Here is a 24,418-nt window from a genome sequence, read left to right on the forward strand (position 1 = left end):
GTTTTTGGCCGTGCAAGGTGTACTTTTCCTGTGGTTACGATAGCAAAGACATACTGACACTAGTATTTTTACAGAATTTTACCATTCTGTAAGAATAAAGTGTACTAACTTAATGTCTTTTGCTCTGAAGGGTTAATGTTTAAGTTAAATGCATGTTCTCCGCACATATAACACACACCTGCTGCTTAACCGCAGTCTGAAATAATGATTTTTTTCAAGTTTGCATCCATATTACATCCATAGCAGAAACAGGCTTATTGTGAGACGGCAATTCCGCAAAGTGTACCCGAGTTATTTCTTGTGACATTCATTTCTGCTTCAGGAGACATTGGATTGGTTTCTAAATTTCATTTGGTTCCCATCCAAATAAATCTATTTCCACTTACATTTAATCCAAATTCCTTTACAGCTGTCTCCAGCCTCTCAACATTAAAGCATGGCATTACACTCTCTTACCCACGTCTGAGATCCCGGCGTCAGCGCTGTAATCAGCCAGCCGTGCAACATGCAGCACTTTTACATACATAAACTCACACTCACAACACTACATTTAGTGTTAGTTTTTGTATTGCAAATATATATATATTTTGTTGCTGAAATTTAACATGATTTGTGCTCAGCAAATAATTGTATTAAACAAATAAATAACTTACTGGTTAAACTGAAATAAAGAGCTCATACATTAAATATACATAGCTCTGGAAAAAAGAGACCAGCATAAAGTTATCCAAAAGCAGTGTGTAAGACTGGTGGAGGAGAACATGATGCCAAGATGCATGAAATAAAAACTGTGATTAAAAACCACCAGGGTTATTATACCAAATATTGATTTCCGAACTATTAAAACTTTATGAATATGAACTTGTTTTCTTTGCATTATTTGAGGTCTGAAAGCTCTGCATCTTTTTTGTTATTTCAGCCAAAGAAAAATGAGTGAATTATCCTAATTGAACCTTTACCTGTTAGAGGTAAGGAGCACCATTGCACTAAATATTGATAGAATAATTAGTAATGGAGTTAGTAATGAGATATTCACACTGCTTGTTAGGATTTTTGTTGTTTCAAACATCTTTTGGATAATTTTGGTTCAGTAGATCCGGACCGAGATCAGCTCTTTTAGTCTGGTGCTTTTGTCCCCCTTTCACACCTGATACTTTGGTTCAGACCCAAAACTGAAAAATCCAAAAGTTTGGACTAAACAAGTAACACTTGCTTTATATGGACATAAACTATAGTGTGCTGATTGTATTGTAGCCTTTAGCTTGCTAACTAACAATCAAGTGGAGTTGTTCTTTCTGTATGAAACTTTTGAACGTGCAGAAATAAAACAGGTAAACACTAAAATGCTTACTTGAAAAGTGACTGTTTGGGTCGGACAGGTTTCTTCTTGGCGAAAAAAGCTCCAAAATCTCCTCCAGTGCTGACATAAGACAGCTGGGCTGACGGTTCGGAAGCACTGCGGGTGTTCTTCACATCCAGGTAGTCCATCAGCAACACCTGGTGGAAAAGAAGATCAGGCAGTTATGAATAACATGAACTGAACATGACGAGACAGTGGCTGCCTGTGGGCGGTCGCGAGCCAAGGTGGGCGGGGCCATGAATACTAATTCACGGGTTGATGTAGACACGGTGCTTTTCCTGATCGACTCGTTTTTCTGAATATTTTCTTTTACTAGTTATTGCAGACAATAGAGGTTGAGGAAGAGTTTTATCATGTGCAGCATCATCATATACAACTCAGAGAGACCTACCGTATTTCACAAAGAACAAGAAAAAGTGGATTTTGGATTTGATTTGAACAAAAAGTACAGAAACAGCTTGTTGAACACTAAAGTAACTGGCGATATCAGTCTGAATCTTCATCATCTGTTGAAGTGTGACGAGCCGATGATCTCTGGCCTTCTGCACTGAAACATGAACACTGATAGAGAACTGATAATTAGCTTAAATCTGACTGATGATCTCTGTGACCTGGATCAGTCCAACTGGACGAATACATCTCCCCAGCTGTCCCCGTCCCCTATCAGTCCAACTCCTCCAGCCCAAACTCCATTAACCTTAATTAAAACTGCAGACCCCAGTTCATAAATATCCCACTCAACTACAGCTACCACCATTAAAGTCCATTAAAAGGGACTTTCAACAGACGGAGGAAGGCAAGAAAAAAAAAAAGTTGAGCCTAACTTTTCAACAAATTGGCTCCCTAAATTTCTAAGTGCTCCATAATTCAGTGGGCCAGCGCATGTGGTCTATTTGCGACCTGGTGAGCGAAACAAGCCTAAGTGTTGGGAGAAGAACGGCGCGACAGATGGAAATACATCTGACTATTAATGGCGTAATTAAACCTGGAGATAAGGGGTCTCATCCACAGCCATCAACCATCCCTCGGCCCAGAGACAGCCCTATTTGGGCCGATCCGAATCCGCCAGTTACAGCGGTGTCAGTATATTAATTACTAATGACCATCTGATTCACTGACAGAGCGAGCTGTGAACACGGACCCACTGACTTAATTAAATGCCAGCAGTTTCCTGATGAAGGGGCTCCAGACGTCTTAAATTACATTAGCGGAGGAGGAGTGGATTTTGGAGGAAATTAACCATGTGGTGACCGAAGTGGAAAGACAGAAAAACAGGAGAAAATCTATTAATAAATAAAGACGACAACAACAACAGAGACAGAGAGAAACACAGAGAAAGAGAGAGAGAGAGAAGAAAGAATAAGACAAACATGGATTAATCACCAAAGCAAACTTGTGAAAAACTGTGAGAGACGAAGAGACAAAAATCAATGTGGTTATTTCTCTGAAAGAAATGGGAACTGTTTAAACACACAGACTAACAGAAAACAGGGAACACCTGCAGGCAAGTAACGAGGGGGCGGAGCTACAAATGAACACAGACAGGGGGGTACATGGAGGAAAACAAACACAAAAAAGCATATGAGGCACAGAGACAGAGAAAATGTATTAATAACTAAAGACGACAACAACAACAAAGACAGAGAGGGAATACACAGAAGGAGAGAAAAAAAAGAGAGAGAGAGAGAGAGAGAGAGAGAGAGAGAGATGCAGAAAGGAAGGACAAGGTAAGAAGAAGGACTAAGACAAACATATAAGATAAGATAAAAGTTTGTTTCCTTCTAAAATTATTGTAATTATTGCACAGCATGGTGGCTTCGGGCGTTTTCATACCTGTAGTTTGTTTCTCTGGTCCGAAACAGTTGATGAATTTGTTTATATGGAGCGTTTTGTCCCTATATTTGGTTTGGTTTCACACAGACATAAAAGTAAACGCACCAAAATGCGCGCCAATAAACCACGTGAGCAGGCTGTGTCCTCTGATTGGTCAGAGCCGTCTGGCGTGGGAGTAAATATTGTCGCCATCCAATGAAAAACACTTAGCTCCAAAACAGCAACTTTACAGGACATTGTCCAATACAGTCCTTCAGGAAGACCGTTGTTTCCGGTTGAGATTAGGCAGCGCGTGATTTGCTGCCGCTTCTCAACTATATGCGTGTGTGTGTGGATAAGTACAGGGTGTAAATAGGTTTTGAGAAAAGGCGATATATATCTATAACTTCATTTTGGTAAGTGAAGCCACTTTGCCAAAGCTAAAATGTAGCCGTTTAGCTGAGAGAAAATTGGTTTGGATGGACAGGAGCAACTCAAGACCCACCACGGTAAAGAACTGCCATGTAATGGATGCTGCTGGAACTTGCTTAAGCTTTTAAGTTTTCAAGTTTAACATTGCCACAGCCTGAGAGGATGTCGTCCAAAAAAAAAACGTTCTACTTCAAACTCAATTTAAGTTTGCAGTCAACCACATAGAGAAAGGAAAAAACTTTTGGAGGAAAGTGTTATATACAGTTTTACTGTCACATTGACCTGAGAGATATGTCTCTTTTAAAATGAGTGATGAGGGGAAAGAGCGCCATCTACACACCCAGAGAGAGCAAGGCCAATCGTTCTCTCTCAGGGCTCCGGCAGCTGAAGGCAAGCTGCATGACCCGGATTCGAACCAACAATCTCACGATCATAGTTGCAGCACTTTAGACAGCTGGACCACCCATTACCTATGAGGTATGTTTCTGTGAGTAAAACTGAAGCATTGAGCCGCAATAAAATTGTACTAGCTTTTAAGAATAGTTGTAGATGATACCAGCTCCAGTGGCTTTGGTTCACAAAGTGGATTAAACAATTAAAAACGACAAGAGGACCATCTTACTCTTACTCGAGTCTAACTCTTCAGCATAAAAGCTCAAGCTATCAGCTAGATTATTACAAGATTTAGATTGGATGCATCTTGGTTTTCTCAATTTATCTCAAGCTCATCAAAGTTTTTTTGGAATGGTCTTTTGCAAAGTCATGACCCCAATACTTTCAAAAAAATGTTAACTCAGCTTAAAAGGTGGTTCTGTGCCAGAGAATCAACACATTTAATTAAAATCTAACATTACTGCCAAGAAGAGTTGCCAAACTTTAAAATCTTTAAAAATCTGATTGCTACCGAAGGAGAATAGTCTAGGTGCAGCATGCTGAGAGACATTTCACCAAGTAATTATAGTCTAATCATAAATACATGTATGTTATGTGCAATTAATACTGCGTTTTATTTCAGAAAACCACCCTAATATGTGTCACTCAAATCGATTTTAAGTGTTTTTTTCTTTTACTGTTGATGATTATTATGGCTTACAGACAATGAAAACCCAGTGTCAAAAAACAGTGTCTCAGAAAATTTAAATATCATATATTTAAAAGACCAATTGGTACTTTTGGAGCAGTGTGGGCAGTGTGCCAAGTCCTGCTGGAAAATGAAGTCTGCATCTCCATAAAAGTTGTCAGCAGAGGGAAATAATGAATTAAATTCTATAAATTGTAACTGCAAACTGTATCAATACAATGTTGAATAATATTGAATGCATCTTTTTTCTGGTTGAAATGGTCAAGAACTGCTAGTTCTGGTTCACTGAAGAAAACCTTCACTAAGAGCACAAAAAGCTCTTTAAAACGACCAACTTTCAGGAAATCCCAGCACTTTCTACATGAATTCTTTAAGTCTATTTTAGATTGAGAATTTTAAAAACTAATCATTATTCCTGGTCACTTCCCAGAAAAGAGCAGCAGGTAGAGGAGACCAGGAGAGTCCAGAAGAAACAGCAAATTGTTTTTACACCAGATAAATAAACAGCTCAGTGGCTGTTTTGTTTGTTTTTGGACACTGTAAATCCATACATTGTTTGAACTCAATGATTTGAGTCTGTTTTACATAAAATTGGATATTTCTAAACTATACTCAACTATTTTGAGTTAGTTGAACTGAATTTGTGGCCACATATACTGTACTATTCAAACTGAGATCTTTGAGTTGAACCAACTTATAATAATAACTGAGTTTAGTCTGTTTTGCCATTAACAGCTTCTTTTCCATTGGCTTCTGTCACAATCTATTTGCATACTGGGGGCGTGTCCAACAGTTTCTGACTAACACTCACCATCAGTGTGTAGTGATTTCCCCTGGGCTACCTTACAAATAAATCAATTTCCCCTTTAGTTGTAATTAAAACTTGATGTTTTAATTTATGCTAACTCAGGTTTTCATTCCCCATTCCTCATTACTTAAAAAAAAAATGAGTAAACTGGAGTAAACTCAACTTATTCGGTCTTACAGTAGAACACAAATAAAAAAGTTACTCAACTTTCCCTTTATTTGTAATGTCTTGTAAAACTTGATGTTCTAAGTCATGCTAACTCAAGTTTTCATTACCCATTACTTAACTTTTTTAAGGCAACTGGATTGCTCTATTTTTTTTTTAAGTAAATTCAACTTATCCAGGCTTACAGTGTGATGTGTTATGAAGAATGAGCATGTGCATGATCGTGTGAGTGTTTGTGTGTTTGTGTCTTTGTGTGCATGCACCTGGTGATCAGTGCTCCTCACAATGTCTGTTCATCATTTAGCATTTAGCATTTGGAAGCTCCTAGCCGTTACAAACAAGTCACAAAGTTAAATCCAAAAACCAAACCATCACATCAAGGGCGTCTGCAGGTACGTACAGCCAGGCGTAGGTTAATCAAAGTACACGTTCAGAAGCTCCAGAGCCTTCTCTTCAAGTAGGCGTGCTTAACTTAATGAGTGCAGAAAAGCACCTCTCTTCCTGCCTATTAGCCAACAAATCAGGGTAATTAAAGAAGAGCAGCAGCAATGAAGGAGGTTCAGGTCGACACCTGCACTCTTAACGATGAGTGCTGACAGGGTGCATTAAGAAATTAAAGAAATAAACAACCCAGCATCTGATTTAAACACACAACACGCCCCTCACTTCTGTTAAGAGGAGCTCTATACTGGTTCTGGTTCTGGTGATCTATCACTTCTGTTTTGTCTTGATTATAGAAGGTGTATACTTGAGAAGTATCTGAATATTAAAACCAGGTGTTGCATCTTATTTCTTCAGGATCTAGATCAAGCATCTCCACCAAAACTTTAATGCATTTTCTTGTTTAAAAGAAAAAAAAGAAAAAAAAAAAACAATAATCTAGAACGTACAATCTATTCTAGTGGTGTTAATCGATTTAAAAAATGTAATCAGATTAATCACAACAATATTATGTGATTAACTGCAATTTATTGCACTTCTTTTTTTTCTTTATAAGACGCTATACGTTTTTATTTGCATATTTAAATTAATATAATTAATATAAATAAAATAAGAAATGTAAGAAATGTAAAATGCAATTATATTTATATTAGTAGTGGTTAAAATTCAAATACTATTATATATTTGTATGTTTGAGAGGAGATAAAGATGCATGACAAATTGAAGAGAGAAAACTTTAGTATAAAAGTATAAAGGAGTATTTTCACACCTTTAGTTGTAGTTTCTGTTTTCTATGGCCCGGATCTGTTGATGCGTTTGTTTATTTGGAGTATTTTCTCCATCTGTTTGGTTTGTTTTCACACAGGCAAAAAAAACACCTTAATGCACCAAAATGAGCTTCAATAAACCATGCAAGCAAATCGTCTCCTCTGATTGGTCAGAGCTGTCTGACACAAGAGCAAGAAAGTACATATATCGGGATTATTATGTGTTCCAGCACGTACAGCATATCTGTGCAGTGTGAAGCTGCTTTAACACAGAACGTTGTGATTTTAAACAGTGTTTTTTTTTTTTTTTTATGAGAAATGCAGCGCTGAAGTGAGCAGTGATTGCTGCACATACCAGGCGTGTAAACAGCATGGAGCAGCAGAGACAGCGTTTGTTCAAAGCAGTATATTATCTGGCTTATATATCAGATTAAACTGCTTCTTATCAGCAGTGGGGTTTAAAGTGGGGTTTAAATCGGGCTCGGGCTCATAAATCCAGTTTATGGGGCGGGTCAGGCTCAGGCAGAATGTGCACGGGCTGGAGCCGAGTCGGTTTAGATGTTTTTGAGCCTGATCTAAACTCTAAATGAAACATAAAGAGACTGATAAATTATTCAGAAATGTTTTACATGAAAAACCCAGTACGCCCCAGTGTACGCAACCAAATAGGGTCACTAAAGGGCAAATAATCCTAGAAGCTACAGAGCTACAGAGATCTTCATGATTAAGTAGCTGCTTAGATAAATAAACCATGAAACAAATCCAGCTACATCAGAGCACTGCCATCAGCCTTAAGAGCATAATACATTCCAGCCACACACACATAATACCAGAGATAATAAAAAAGGATGATTAATCATGTACTATCGATTACACAGCACTCCTCAACTTCCTGCTCTGGTGGAGTAATATGCAAATATGACACCTCAGGCAGGGTGCTAAAATGACACGTTGATTAAAATGTTAAAGCAACAACAAAGAAATGTGGGCCCGTCATCTTTAATTACAACCAATCATTGTCTTCTGGCTGCGTTCTGGCACTTCGCTTTGGCTTGTTGTCGCTTCACTGCCACTGGCAGGAAGGAGCGCTTGAATATTTAAACAGCCATGTTTGCTGCTCACTACGCTCGTGCACAGGGTCACTTTTCTCACGGTTACATCAGTATCCAGAGGACATTAGTTACAGCTCCAATCACAGGCTTCTTTTGAATGTAGATGAGAACAGAGTGAGAAATGAGGTTGAAAATTGTGAAATTGTTTCTCATGATGGATGGATGGATGGACGGACGGACGGACGGACGGATGGATCCTTAACAGGCCTTGACCCATATATAGGTGTAGGTGATACAAAACCCGATTTCTATGCAGTAAAATAGGTTACTATAGGTTATGTATAAAGGTTATTATACATTCTGAAAACGTTGAGGGTTTAGAGACCCTTCTACAGGACTTATTTCCACTGATTTCAGATCAGTATCAGAAAGCAACCCAAATTCTGCAGGTTTGAAAATAGACATAATAACTAGACAAGCATAACGAAACTAAAGGCTCGGAACACATAGAATGTTTATAAAAATACTGATTTTACAATGTTACAAAGTTCAGAAAAGCGTTAATTTTCAGAATTTTATTCATTTTATTTGGAAAATTGCATATTTATTTTTTTTTAAACGTTTCTATTACAATTGCAATTAAGATTTTCAATAATGTTTCTTACCAAACATAAAAATTTCTATATCATATTTAAATAGAAATCCTAAAGATATAGGCGTGTGATGTCAGGCAAAAACAGACGAAATTACTGGCCTGTTAAATAAGCCTTGTTTATACTGTTTATACTGAGTGCTGTGTTGAGTCAATGCACTGCTTATAACGTAGCCTGTGCGAGCGCCCTACGCAGCTGTGCACATTTATACTACTGTGTTTGTGTGGATTTGTGCTTCATTAGTCAACACCTCTGGGTTTTGACACAAAAGTATAAACAGTACTTTTAAGTAGTTGGAGCACCATACAAAAATGTAAGCTTTTATCAGAGTCTCAGGCTTTAATTAGCTTGTTGGGTCTAAGGCTTAATCACATTTATTAGATAGAATAGACCATGCAAATCTATAAACATTCAGATGCCTTAAATCTTTTAGAAACTATTAGCGCCCATGGACTCATCTAAGCAGCTCCTCTGTAGCTCTTTGAAAATTAACACAATTATACAAATGCCCCAAAAGCATATCAGGATATGTTCTGAGCCAAATTACTTAATAATTCATTGACTAGAATGAGTCTTTAAGTATGTATATTCTGTAACAATCAAAAGCCAGTGAAAATATATTTAAAATGGGAGCAATGTCCTCTGCTTACAGCAGCATACTAAATGAGCATGAGCTGCTGGAGTTATTTAATGCTCTTTCTGGGAAGTCCAGTTAAGAGGCCATTGCAACAGTCAATCCTGCTGGAGATAAAAGCATGAATGAGTTTCTTTAGGTCTTGTTGGGACATTAAGCCTTTGATTACATTAAGACTCTGGCTATGTTTTTAAGATGATAGAAAATGTGTTCTGGTGATTTCCACCAAGCTATTTATGAGTTTTCTTGCATGGACATTAGTCTCCAGAAGTCTGGAAGATATGGACTATTTTTAAGACATTCCCCTTGTTGCCAAACACAGCATTTTTGGTTTTGTTCCTTATTTATAATAATTGTGACTCATTCAATTATTTCATACAGCTCGATAACTAACACTAGCCACTTAGCATAGCAAGATAACACACAGTACGTCTGAGAACTTTATCTGAGGAGCTCCTGCTGCTGTTCCTTATCATATGATACAACAGCACACAGCCATCATTTCCTCAGAACAGAAAGGAATGGATTTTTTTAATTTTATTTTTTTACGCCAGACAGAGGGTAATAAATGTTAATGATTTAAGGTCCCCAACTGTTTCCTCCAGAGGCTCACAATTTTCACGATTAATTATATTTAAGTGTGACACGGTGATGCTTGTGAACACACTCTAGTTTTATTACTTATCACTGCTGTGGTTAATCTACATACTCTAATATACTTGTGTTACTGTTTATTTTATGTTATTATGTTTTAACCACAGAAATTATATAAAAATATATATACAAAGGTGGTTCTGGCAGGTTAGAACTGCGTGGGATTGCAGCTTTGCATCCATTCTGATATAATCTAATGGATCTCATTTTCTACATGTTTGGTAAAGACAATTACCTAAGGACACCTTAGGTAGTTATGCATAATGTGTTCTGTAATTTATATAATTAACAAGTCTACTCCCTCAGCTTTTGCAATATTTACAAGATTGAGAGCCACAGACAGGTACAGATTTGTCTTTCCTACTAAATAGATATAGATAGCATCTTCCAAGTCCACCAGCAGCCCATTCATTTGCTGCTGCCCATCGAAAAGGAAACTTCATCAGGGAACACAGTAAACACATCCCACTGCCACAGACTCCACAGACTCGCCGTTAGCCACTGGGAGGGTAGTGTTTAGCAGCTCTCATTAACAACAGGCCATTAGAATTCCAGTCAGCGTTATCCTGAATGGCCAGTACAGGCCAGGCCATTAGAGAGAGACACGCCACAACAGAATGCGTGATTACTGCCGTAATTAATGAACTTGGAGAGCTGCGCTTTTCAAAAACAACCAGCAAGCCTTCACACCATAGCCTGAGGAGCACGGGGCACGGAGCGCTCAGAGATGGAAAATTTACCCCACACCGCCGTAATCATTTAACTCTGTAGGGGGGCTCTCATGAGACTGGGAGCTCCACACGGGCTACAGCCATTTACAACACATCATTTAGAGTAAACTACAATAGCGTATTTAATTCTCACTTGTTCTGTTTATGCGCTCCAAAACAGAAGCACTTTGGTTTTCCACCCACAGGCCTTTGTCTGTTTTCAGAGAACTAGACAGCCCAACCCAGTCACTTCAAATCCTTCAATGCTAACTGCCATTATGATCGGGAGATCGCTGGTTCGAATCCCTGTTACAGTACGCAGCTCCTCCATCAGCTGCCGAAGCCCTGAGAAAGCACAACTGGTCTTGCTCTTTCTCTAGGTGGGTACAATAGATGGTGGCGCTCTTTCCCCTCATCACTCCTAGGGTGATGTGGATCAGCACAAGGCTGCATCTGTGAGCTGATGTATCAGAACCAAGTCTCTGCACTTTCCTCAGCAATGCTGCATCAGCAGCAGTTCAAAAAGAGGCGGAGTCTGACTTTACATTTGTCTGAAGAGGCGTGTGCTAGTCTTCATCTTTATTGTGTTGTGGGATATACAACTGAGTAGCAGCTGAATGGGTGGTACAATCGGCCTAGTTAAATTGGGGACAAAAAATGAAAGAAATTTGGAAATAAATATTAAAAAGAAGAGGCAAAGAGAGAAGACAAATGTATTAGGATTTTTTTTTCTCAGCTTAATCACTGCAGATCATCAAAACACTTGCCTTAAAGAGCCACTAAACCCTAAACCTTTTTTTTTCAATTCATAGATGAAATGTTTTGTGTAACATACCTCTTTTTTAAAATTTTAATAAACATTTCCTAACCTTTAAAAAACGCTATTATCGTTTGTGGTGAGATCGCTGGTTCAAATTCTAGTCATGCAGCTTGCCATCAGCTGTCGGAGCCCCGAGAGATCACAGTTGGTCTCTCTCTCTCTCTCTCTGGGTGGTTACAGTAGATGGTGGCGCTCTTTCCCCTCATCACACCTAGGGTGATGTGGATCAACACAAGGCTGCATCTGTGAGCTGATGTATCGGAACCGAGTCGCTGCGCTTTCCTCCGAGCGTTAGCGCTGCTGTGATGCCACTCGGTAATGATGTTTTAAGAGGCAAAGTCTGACTTCACATGTGTTGGAGGAGGCGTGTGCTAGTCTTCACTCTCCTGGTGTTGAGGCGTCACTAGTGATGGGGGATATACAGCTGAGCAGCAGCTGACTGGGTGGGACAATCGGCCAGATAAATTGGGAAGAAAAATGGGAAAATCTAGGAAAACTAGAAAAAACACTGCAAGGCAAAGAGGAAAGACAAAAGTATTGACTTTTCTCAAAGTTCTTTGACTATTTCTGGTCAATGACGGGATCTGAAGAGCTTAAATGTCAAAAATAAAGGGGAAAAAAAACTGTGTATTGTGAAAGGTTTGACCGGTGGTGTATATAATACCGCATTTGCATGTAAATATCCATTCTACTGCCTTTGACAAACATCTGTGCAAGAATGGGTGGATCTAAAGATCATATTAAACTCCGGTGTTGTTTTTAAATTGGCTCTCTAACAAGTCAGTTGGAAATTACTTTTAATTATTGGTATAGTTTTAGGAGTTTAGAAATCAATATTTGGTGTAATAACCCTGGTTTTTAATCACACTTTTCATGCATCTTGGCATCATGTTCCCCTCCTCCACCAGTCTTACACACTGCTTTTGGATAACTTTATGCTGCTTTACTCCAGGTGCAAAAAATCAGGCAGTTCAGTTTGGTGGTTTGATGGATGATCATCCATCTTCCTCTTGATTATATTCCAGAGGTTTTCAATTTGATAAAATCAATGAAACGGGATGTCATAAAATCTCATGTAGGTGTCCAAAATAGTTTTGTCCATATACCGTATGTATAGCAACATTAAAATAACACCTAAACCACATGAATCCTTTCAGTCACAGCTTTGGAAAGTTTCTCTACTCTGTGAAGCAGGAGAATGAAAGACCCACTGTCACATCAGAGTGGGTGACTCACGAAGCATCAGGCACTTAAGACGAAAAACTAATTGAACTGTGCTCAGAATGAATAGCCAATATGTCTCTTCCAACAGACCGCGGCCAAATCACAGTGCAGCAAGACGCCAGACTGAGTCAGAGTCCATTAATGAAAAATGAAGCACCAAGACCAGAGTTCAAAGGAACTCCAAAACAACCAGAGCGTTCATTTCTGTACATCAGGAAAAAAGCAGAAATATGTATATTTAACAGACAATTAAACAGAGGACTCAACAGTGTCTATTCCCTTTCTCTTTTCCAGTAAGAAACCTGCAGGGAGAATTATCCACACCTTTAAAAGTTTCATTGTTCTTATTATCCAAGCAATTTCTCACAATCCAAGTAAAAACATGTTTTACTGATGTTGAGGACTAATCTGAAAAGGTTTAACAGGTGGTGGGAACACCAGCACATTCTTTATTCTTCTTTTTTTGCCTTTTTTTTGCCTCGCAGTAATGGCTTCTTGATCATCTATGATGTTTAATTGTCTTCTCACAATGCAAAGATGGACAGAAACACCTGTAGGGCGTAATTAAAAGCAAGGGTAAAGCTCAAAGATGAAAGTAAGTGCAGGATCAGATAGACGTTTTAAGACTGTTTTAAGGGTCTACCAGGTCCTGCACAGTACTACTGTCTTTCAAAAGTCAGCACACATTCTCGGTGCCATTGTTTCAATAAGCTTCTGCAATGTCACAATATTTATTTATTTCAATCCAGTGTTGCTGGATTAATTTTTCACCAAGATCTTGCAGCAGCATTGATGATGGTAGAGTCTGACCAACCACTGCACAAAGCAGCTCTTCTCCATCCAGCACATCCCAAAGATTCTCAATGAGGTTAAGGTCTGGACTCTGTGGTGAACTCTCTCTCAATCCATGTGTGAATCTCATGCTCCCTGAACCTCCATGATCTCTTTCACAATTCCAGCATCATGAATCCTGGCATTGTCGTCTTGGAATATGGCCGTGTCATCAGGGAAGAAAAAATCCATTGATGGAATAACCTGGTCTATATTCAATATATTCAGGTAGTCAGCTGACCTCATTCTTTCAGCACATACTGTTGCTGAACCTAAACCTGCAGACCAACTGCAGCATCAACCAACCAACCCCACATCATTTACTTACTTAAATATCTGGATGACTGACCAGGTCTGGTGTCTTTAAATACACATCCTGTTTTTTGCCCTGTGGGTAGATATTTAGTTAGGCCACGAGAGTTGGACCACGAGAGTTGGGCATTGAGAGTTGGCCATTGAAAGTTGGGCATTGAGAGTTGGGCCACAATAATTGGACATCGAGAGTTGGACCACGAGAGTTGGGCCACAAGAGTTCGGCATTGAGAGTTGAGCCTCGAGAGTTGGCCCATGAGAGTTGACCCATGAGAGTTGGGCATTGAGAGTTGGCCATTGAGAGTTGGGCATTGAGAGTTGGCCATTGAGAGTTGGGCCACAATAATTGGGCATCGAGAGTTGGGCCACAAAATTAAGGCCATGAGAGTTGGGCCACAAAAGTTAGGCCACAAAAGTTGGGCCATGAAAGTTGGGTCACGACAGTTGGGTCACGACAGTTGGGTCACGACAGTTGGGTCACGACAGTTGGGGCCACGAAAGTTGGAAAATGAAAGTTGGTGCCTTTTTTGGCCAGGAAGTTCCCTTTCTGAAGAATCACTTGACATATTTGCAGAATATTTTTCAAAAATACTATTAAAAAAGGTGTTTGCATTCCTAGAGGCCTCAGGATCCATTGTATTGTCATTATTCGTATGACACAGCAGTGACTACTGGGTTCTGCCATTAACTTCAAACTGTCTATCACTGTCTTATTTTTAACTCAAAGCTCTAGAAAACTCATTACTCTGCCAGTTTGGCCCGGTCGGCTCTTGCCTCCCCCATTTTCCTTTTCTCCCCATCTCTGTCAAACCACTGCTCACTCGTGAGGCGTCCTCAGAAAGTCTGTTCAAAACTATTCCATCTCTTCGCATCTCTTACAGATCCACACTTCCACAGTTTCTGCCTATAAAAAGCAGAACTTTTTCAAAGCAAGACTAACAAGCCTGAGATAGCATTAACATCCAAAAACCCATGTTCTCCCGTCTCACAAACGACACAGGTCTTGGTTAAGAGAAAAGAATTGGCTCACAAAGCATCTCCAAAAAGGAAAGAGAATTGATCTCGCTTTTCTCTCGTCTGTCCGGCCAGAACTGTCATGTATCTTGTGCAGTTGAAAGGTCAGTGTTCTTCCTCCTACTCTCAGGAGGGGTAATGGGAGAAGACGGAAAAAACCTGAGCGAGGGCAGAACAAAAGGTTCAGATCACCAGGGCAGAAAGAGCGAGATAACAAGATTCTGTCCATGCTCCAGAAGAACAAGAGCTTAGCAACATCTGAGCATGTTCATAAAGACTATGGTTCATTGTATATGACTCATCACTGGACCGAGAAACTATGAGACACTTTTGTATTTAAAGTAGGGCTATCAACTTTAAAGCGTTAACGGACAGGACTGATTTGGAATCAATAATGTTTTGATAAGTTAATTACGCCACAAAATTTGACCCCAACTTCCACCATAATGTGCCCTGCCTCCGCCCAATGTGTAGATTTTTTTTTTATGGATTCGCTGGTGGTGAGAACGTGATCTGGTCTCGATTTGACCCAGCTATTAAATATACTGCTTTTTAATTGAGCTAAACTGCTAATAGGGCAAGTTTAATCTGACATACAGTATTAGCCAAATAATATACTGCTATGAACAAATGCTGTCTCTATTGCTCCATGCTGTTTACACACTGTATGCAGTATGTGCAGCGTTCACTGCTCGCATGGTTTATTGGTGCGTATTTTATTGCGTTAATCACATTAGGGCATGCAATTAACCTGGAAATGTTTTTAAAATCTATTTCAATACAAATTAATAATTTGACCCAGTCTGACCCCAGCGTTCACACATACTTTATTCTTTTCCACATGTTTATGGACTGTGGGAGGAAACCCTGAGGGAAAGAGTCCCTGAAGGAAACCCACACAGACACAGGGAGAACATTGGGACTTGAACCCAAGACCCGTTCTGGGAGGCAAAAGTGCTCAGTGCCAAACCACCGAGAAATACACATCAATTTCAAACACTGTCATGTTACAGTTAGCATTTTTGTTGGAATGGCAAATGCCTTCATCTTCTGTCCTCTAAATGACTCCAACAAACAGTAGGTTCATTACAGAATCCCCCTTTCCAAGGTGCTGCTACCTGTTCCCAGTTTTCCACTGACTGGAGATCAGCTGTATGCTTTCTCATGGGCTTGAACAAGATGAAGATACAACATTCTGCTGAACCAGAATCAGGAAGGTTGATGCAACCTAAGGCACTGTTTTTTTAGAAGCAGAAGATGAGCTTGATCACCAGGCGGAGTGTGTACTCGCCATGCTGTCTTTGTCACTCAGAGCCGAGGGAAGGAGGGAGGGCACGGACACGGGGATAAGACGAGAAGTCTTTCCAACGGAAACAATCGGAGGGGAAAATAATAACATGAATGACTGAATATAAAAAAGCTCATCTCCTATTATGAGGATTCTAATCAAGAGATTACATTATCTCTTATCACAGCGACGGGCGGGTGTGCGGCCCCCGGCGACGGCCTGGCTTATCCTGTGCACAGAACAGTGCTGAGCACTTAATGGGTTCCATTCCAGCAACGGAGAACACAGAAACATTCAGCAAAAGAACATACTCCTGTTGCCACTCCAACATGCCAATTACTAGTGCACTACCATAAAACATTAACATGTATCCCTGCATGTGAATGCTTTCTGTGTCTGCAAAATGACAGTGCCTTGGTTGGCTGTACTTGGTGATGAAAAGCAAAAAAAATTAAGAAAAGATATGTGATCTCCATTTGTTCTGTGTAACTGAGTAACTGACCATGTTTGGTCTTTTTAAATACACATCCTGTTTCTGCCCTGTGGGTAGTTAGTAAATTGGACCATGAGAGTTGGGCCACTGAAGAGTTGGGCCACTGGAGAGTTGGACCACTAGAGAGTTGGGCCACTAGAGAGTTGGGCCACTAGAGAGTTGGGCCACTAGAGAGTTGGGCCACTAGAGTTTGGCATTGAGAGAGTTAGGCATCGAGAGAGTTGGGCTACTAGAGTTATGCCACTAGAGTTGGGCATCGAGAGTTGGCCATCGAGAGTTGGGCATCGAGAGAGTTGGACCACTAGAGTTGGACCACTAGAGTTGGACCACTAGAGTTGGACCATTAGAGTTTGGCATTGAGAGAGTTAGGCATCAAGAGAGTTAAGCCACTAGAGTTGGGCATCGAGAGTTGGCCATCGAGAGATGGGCATCGAGAGAATTGAACCACTAGAGTTGGGCATTGAGAGTGAGGCATCGAGAGAGTTAGGCATCGAGAGAGTTTGGCATTTAGAGAGTTGGGCCACGAGAGAGTTGGACATCAAGAGATGGGCATCGAGAGAATTGGACGACTAGAGTTGGGCCACTAGAGTTGGACAACTAGAGAAAGTTGGGCATCGAGAGAGTTGGACCACTAGAGTTGGGCCACCTCCGATTATGAGGATTCTAATCAGGAGATTTCATTATCTCTCATCACAGCGACGAGCGGGTGTACGGCCCCCAGCGACGGCCTGGCTTATCCTGTGCACAGAACAGCGCAGAGGACTTAATGGGATCCATTTCAGCAACGGAGAACGCAGAAACATTCAGCAAAAGAACAAAAACTGAAAATATTCTCTGCTTTTCCTTCGCACTCCTGTTGCCACTCAGTCTACATCCCGGCCTCCGCCGTTTACCTTCGCATTCTCCAACTCCAAGCCTTTATCTTCTCCCGGCTCTGCCTGAATCATCCTCTATTCATCTGCCTTTCACACTAATCCTCTGTACCTACTTCAGACCGGGGTGTGCGTGTTTTCCCTCACTTCATATAAAACCTGCAAGTTTTACGCCATTTCACAGCACAATAGACGGCAAATGCACAAGATGAAAAGGCATTGGGAGGATGAGAATAGTGTTAAATTTTCATTCATCTCAAACATCTCTTCAGCAGTGTAGCATACCTGCAGCGGAGGAGTGCTTTATTATATTCATTATAGGCACGGGACCAATTTACCACACACCAGCACAAACCATCTAAACTATGAACAAAAAAAAAAGAAAAAATGAAAAGAAACGAAATATATAGTACGTTCAGAAATAGCTTTCAAAAGACATAAAAATAGACTGTATACTGTAGGCATCTGCCACTCACTGGCATCTCCCACTGGGGCTACAGGTGGCTGCAATATAATGATGTTTTACTGCCATCACTAACAGATTAACTGTACACTTGACTAAAAATATCATGTCTATGTTCAGGACTCATCAATGTTATATTACATAGATATCTGTGTATCAATTTAAGCTGCATTGAATGTTGAAGAATTTTATCCCAACCCTAGTCTCTTTGCATGTATGTACTATATGTACATGTGCATCTTAAAATAACCGAATATCATTCAATTAGCAGGGTAAGCACACAGTTTTGCACAAACTATTGCAATGCACACAACATTATGGGTGATATACCAGAGTTACCAAGACAGCTAGTCTTTGTGATGCATCAAGAGCCACGGTATCCAGGGTAATGTCAGCATACCACCAAGAAGGACCAACCACATCCAACAGGATTAACTGTGGACGCTGTAAGAGGAAGCTGTCTGAAAGGGATGTTCGGGTGCTAACCCGGATTGTATCCAAAAAACATAAAACCACGGCTGATCAAATCACGGCAGAATTCAATGTGCACCTCAACTCTCCTGTTTCCACCAGAACTGTCCGTCACCACAATCAATTATTGTGCTCTAAAACCAGGTGTTTCAGTTTCATTGTCCAACACCTGTATATATATTCTTAACCCATGTTTACTCCTTTTTAATTACTTATTTGTAAGTAAGATATTTTGTTTTTGTCTAATACTACCATGTTGAAGATTGTACTCTTATTTGATCTTACATTTTTTTATGTTTATTGTCTCAAGGCAAAACCATCCATACATGGGTTACATTTACTGTACTGATACTGTCCAGTTTCTGGTTATTATCTGGCCTTAAGGAGCTTTAAATGTACTCAAAATGCTAAAATTAGGAGTTCTTAATCTTTGGAGCAGTAGTTAACATTTTCAAAAGCGTCCAGAAGCACGTGGCCCGGCCTTGAGGCTCGTTGGATGTCTAAACTTGGTGCGAAATGACACTTTTTCGATACTCTGCAGTGTTGAAGCATTTTAGGAGGTACTGAGTGCCAAGCTTATATCTGGAGGCTATTGGCAGAGCTTTCTAACTCTCGTTTGCTCTCACTTTTGCACATTCTCTCTCTCTCTCTCGAGTGAAGAGAAAAGTACAAGGTCAGTGTGTGACTTCTCGCCTTTGCTGATGGAGTGATGACAAACCCATTTACTCATTCTCAGCCTGCACTGCCACTCTCTCCCCCTACCTTCATTTTGCTTCTACACTCGCTCTCTCTCTCTCTTTCTTTCTCTCTGTTTCAGTCACACAAACATTCTCTACTCCATCTGTCCCTCACTACCCCCTCTACTATACTATACAGCTATGGAAGATCATTAACTATTCAGAGAGCAGGTGAACTATAGAAACAATCAAGAGTGTGAAAAGGAAGGGAATGAAGGAATGAATCGTTCACAAAAGGAAAAATGTAAAGTATGAAGAGCAGCATGTTAAAGCATGCATTTTTTTAAAGCTTTCATGTATAGTGCTCCAGATTTCTATAGAATTCTGTTTCCAATTTTTCTAGTACTCATAGAAGATTGAAAACCTCTGGAATATAATCAAGAGGAAGCTGGATGATCACAAACCATTAAAACAAACTGAACTGCTTAATTTTTGCACCAGGAGTAAAGCAGCATAAAGTTATCCAAAAGCAGTGTGTAAGACTGGTGGAGGAGGAGAACATGATGCCAAGATGCATGAAAACTGACTGAGAAAATCCAGCAGAGATGTGCAAAACTGTCTAATCTAATCAAGAGGTGCTATTTTAAAGAATCTAAAATATTAGTCATATTCTGGTTTGTGTAATATATATTTTTTAACTAAATCATTTTGTTAATAATGGTTTTATTCATAGTTTGGATTACTTTGATATTAATCTACAATGCAAACATTTTTTAAAATGCGTTACAAAACAAATAAATTTAAGGTGTGTACTTACTAGTTTGACTGGTTGACTGGTACTATCTATTTGGGAATTTTATGCGGTATAAATGCTTTATGTGCTGACGTAACTTCCCAGAAGAGAAGAGAATTCTCAGAAGAGAATTGTTTGTCTGTATAAGATAAGATGTGCTTTTCTCAAATTTTAAGAGTGTCGTAAATTCTGTCTCTCTGGCTCCTCTGACGAGTCCATTATCTACAGAGCAGAGAACTCACTTTATTTTATTTTCTTTCCTCCAGAGCTTTTAGGAATGAGATTCAATTTGAGGACTTCCATTTATATAGTTTACAGCTTTCTGAGGAAATCTCACTCTGTAAGAGCTGAGAAGTGGCAGCGATGCTCTGCTCTCCTCCTCAGTTTAACATACAGTTGTGGTCAAAAGTTTACATACACTTGTAAAAAAACATAATGCTATGGCTGTCTTGAGTTTTCAATAAGTTCTACAACTCTTATTTTTCTGTGATAGAGTGATCGGAACACATACATGTTTGTCACAAAAAACAGTCATAAAATTTGGTTCTTTCATAAATTTATTATGGGTCTGCTGAAAATGTCACCAAATCTGCTGGGTCAAAAATATACATACAGCAACATTAGTATTTGGTTACATGTCCCTTGGCCATTTTCACGGCAACTAGGCGCTTTTGGTAGCCATCCACAAGCTCCTGGCAAGCTTCAGGTCGAATGTTTGACCACTCTTCTTGACAGAATTGGTGCAGTTCAGCTAAATGTGATGGTTTTCTTGCATGAACCCGTTTCTTTAGCACTGTCCACATGTTCTCAATGGGGTTTAAGTCAGGACTTTGGGAAGGCCATTCTAAAACCTTAATTCTAGCCTGGTTTAGCCATTCCTTTACCACTTTTGATGTGTGTTTTGGGTCATTGTCTTGTTGGAACACCCAACTGCGCCCAAGACCCAACCTTCGGGCTGATGGTTTTAAGTTTTCCTGCAGAATTTGGAGGTAATCCTCCTTCTTCATTATCCCATTTACTTTCTGCAAAGAACCAGTTCCACTGGCAGCAAAACATCCCCAGAGCATAATACTACCACCACCATGCTTGACAGTAGGCATGGTGTTCCTGGGATTAAAGGCCTCACCTTTTCTCCTCCAAACATATTGCTGGGTGTTGTGGCCAAACAGCTCAATTTTTGTTTTGTCTGACCAGAGAACTTTCCTCCAGAAGGTTTTATCTTTGTCCATGTGATCAGCAGCAAACTTCAGCCGAGTCTTAAGGTGCCTTTTCTGGAGCAAGGGCTTCTTTCTTGCACGGCAGCCTCTCAGTCCATGGCGATGTAAAACACGCTTGACTGTGGAGACTGACACCTGTGTTCCATCAGCTTCCAAATCCTTGCAGACCTGCTTCTTGGTGATTCTCGGTTGACTCTTGACCATCCTGACCAATCTCCTCTCGGCAGCATGTGATAGCTTGCGTTTTCTTCCTGATCGTGGCAGTGACACAACTGTTCCATGCACTTTATACTTGCGTATAATTGTCTGCACAGTTGCTCTTGGGAACTGTAGCTGCTTTGAAATGGCTCCAAGTGACTTCCCTGACTTGTTCAAGTCAATAATTCGCTTTTTCAGATCCACACTGAGTTCCTTTGACTTTCCCATTGTAGCTTTTGTAGCTGAGTCTAATCACTGGGTCAAATGAGCCCTATTTAAATGGGCTCATGAGAAGTCAACAGCTGTAGTCAATCAGAATCACTTACAAGAAGTGAAGAGGCCATGACATGAAGCTAATTTGATTGACACAACTCGCTACATCACCAAAATTGACAAATTTTGTTGCTGTATGTATATTTTTGACCCAGCAGATTTGGTGACATTTTCAGCAGACCCATAATAAATTTATGAAAGAACCAAATTTTATGACTGTTTTTTGTGACAAACATGTATGTGTTCCGATCACTCTATCACAGAAAAATAAGAGTTGTAGAACTTATTGAAAACTCAAGACAGCCATAACATTATGTTTTTTTACAAGTGTATGTAAACTTTTGACCACAACTGTATATATTTAACATATATATTTAACGTGTTTTTTCTGCATCCCAAGGCACACACCTCTACTCTTTACTTACTACATTAAAAACCCATTAACAGACATGTGTAGGTGATACTAAACCCTTTATCTCTGCAGTAAAATAGTATAAGTATTTATATTCTGAAACTTTCAGCTTTAAATTCTTAAAAAGTTTAGATCAGGAATCAACTCCAAAAATAGACATTAAAAACTAGATAATCGTTACAAAAAGAAAACCTTTGGAGGATATAAAATGATTTTAGGACAAATCATTTAGAAAAATATTGATTTTAAAATGTTAAAAGTTCAGAAAAGAGCCAATTTTATGATTCATAATGATTTCATTCATTATATTTTGATAGTTGCAGATGTACTTCAATATTTTACCAAATTGTCTATTACAATTACAGTAATGTTTCTTATCAAACATGAAACCTTTATATGTAGTGCTTAAAGCAAAATCCTCAAGATATATCTGTGTAATATCAGGTAGAAATTTGACCAAAATGCTGGCATGTTAAGGAGTTAAGGTTACTTTTAAAGTTACTTTTAATGGTGGTTTGGGGGTGCTTTAATTTTAGACATTTATTTCACATTTGTATATTATAAGATTCATATTCAACTACTGATGTGAAGCTAGGACTAGGAGGTAAATCAATTTTAAGCAACAAACTAGTTCATCCACATTCAAGATACATGAAGAACTTTAAAATCGGATTTCAGGTTTTTCAGGTTTAGGACCAGATAATCTCTTCACAAAATAAAAGGTAAAAATGCACCTATAAAGTCACTATTGGTGATAAATTGTGTCAGATTAATTATCTGAAGGCAAAGCAGTGGGTTTAGAAACAGGCTGATGAATATATGGACCACATGAATGAGGAGTGAACACGCTTGGAGGAGAGTGCTAATTGGCTGGCTAGTAATGGGAGAAGAGGGAGAGAGGGAGCATATCGTTGCTGTCCAATGAAAAGCACTTATCTCCAAAACAGCAACTTTACAGGAGAGGGAAAAAACCTTCTTCAATTTCAATGGAAGTCAATGTAAAAAAAGTTTATTTCAGGTCATTTTGAAGAATTTCTATTGGTCCGTTCATCAAGAAATTTCGGCACAGTGTAAGGGACAGTTTGTCTGTTCAAATTATGTAGTAAACTAAAAATCGATAAAAATGGAGATAAGTGTTTTTCATAGGACAGCGACGATATGTGAGGTCATTTATGCTCTGTGGTCTTTCTGGGTTTTTTTAGACCACAGATGGTTGTGGGATCACCATCACCAAACCAGTAACCTCCAGAAGATAAGGAGAAAAGCTTAGACAGCTTTTTTCACCCAGGAGCCCCACTCCATATTAAATTTACATTCAGATTTATAATACATTTGCATTCTGATTATGCAAATCAGAGGCTTTGTAAGCCATTTAGCTTTCAGCTTGCTTTAAAACTGACCAATCATCTTATTGTCCAAAGATCTGCTGCTGCTGGTCTGCAGGAAACTGCAGCAGACTGTTGCGGGATGCAGCAAAACCTGCCACACCGCAGCATGATGCTGTCTGGATGCCCGTTGCCATGGTTCCCCCGGCGTGCTCAGCCCACTCTCGCCTCTCCGGTCCTCCCGGCGTACGCCGGATACCTGTGGCCTTCAGGGCTGGAGGTGGGTGGGGTTGGGTTGTATTCAGTAGACCTGCACACCGAGCCCCACCTCTCTCCACCCCTCCTGCTACAATCACAGTCCGGCACCCAGCAGATCCTCCAGACAGGTTTCTAATGTAGCGTAGCTTCATTTACCTAAAGCATCTCTCTTACACCCTGTTTAATCCCTGCGCCGCTGACTGACTGCAGCTATAATTAATCTTGATAGTTGTCCAAGTGAATTTCATTCAAGTAGTCCCCGGCACTGGCCACGAGAGGAGGAGTAATCTCCCCTGATTTATCTATTATACCAAACACAGGAGGCATCCTATCAACTCCCACATCCCACTTTCATTCATCCAGCACTCCAATTTAAGAATTAGAACTATAGACGTTTTAATGTAGTAACAACTCAGAGGAACACAAGTTCACAAGTGTCGATTCCAAACCACTATGACTTTTATAAATTTGAAAGTGATAGTAAAAGAGTGATTTTTACTACTGAGTAGTATTAATAGTAGTAGTAGTAGTGGTACTATTCCGAGTAGTAGCTGTATTTTCAGTAGTAGTAGTATTAATAGTAGTAGTATCAGTAGTAGTAGTAGTAGTAGTAGTAGTATAAATAGGAGTACTACCAGCAGTAGTAGTATTAATAGTAGTAGTAGTAGTATTAATAGAAGTATTGTCAGTATTAACAGTAGTAGTAATAGTAGTAGTGGTAGTAGTATTAATAGTAGTAGTATCAGTAGTAGTAGTAGTAGTAGTAGTAGTAGTAGTATTAATAGTAGTAGTATCAGTAGTAGTAGTAGTAGTAGTAGTATTAATAGAAGTATTGTCAGTATTAACAGTAGTAGTAATAGTAGTAGTGGTAGTAGTATTAATAGTAGTAGTATCAGTAGTAGTAGTAG

The 24,418-nt window shown here is 39.6% G+C and overlaps 1 protein-coding gene across 2 annotated transcripts in view; it reads right to left on the reverse strand.

Annotated features, from left to right (window-relative positions):
- exoc4 (exocyst complex component 4) overlaps positions 1-24,418 on the reverse strand; it is a 236,622-nt gene that overhangs the window by 168,284 nt on the left and 43,920 nt on the right. For both annotated transcript variants that reach the window (XM_049474996.1, XM_049474995.1), the window contains exon 8: positions 1,352-1,497. In XM_049474996.1, the coding sequence (XP_049330953.1) occupies positions 1,352-1,497 (146 nt within the window). The remainder of the gene's footprint in view (positions 1-1,351; positions 1,498-24,418) is intronic.

This window comes from Astyanax mexicanus, chromosome 2, assembly GCF_023375975.1.
Source record: "Astyanax mexicanus isolate ESR-SI-001 chromosome 2, AstMex3_surface, whole genome shotgun sequence".
In the NCBI taxonomy this organism is placed as follows: domain Eukaryota; kingdom Metazoa; phylum Chordata; class Actinopteri; order Characiformes; family Acestrorhamphidae; genus Astyanax; species Astyanax mexicanus.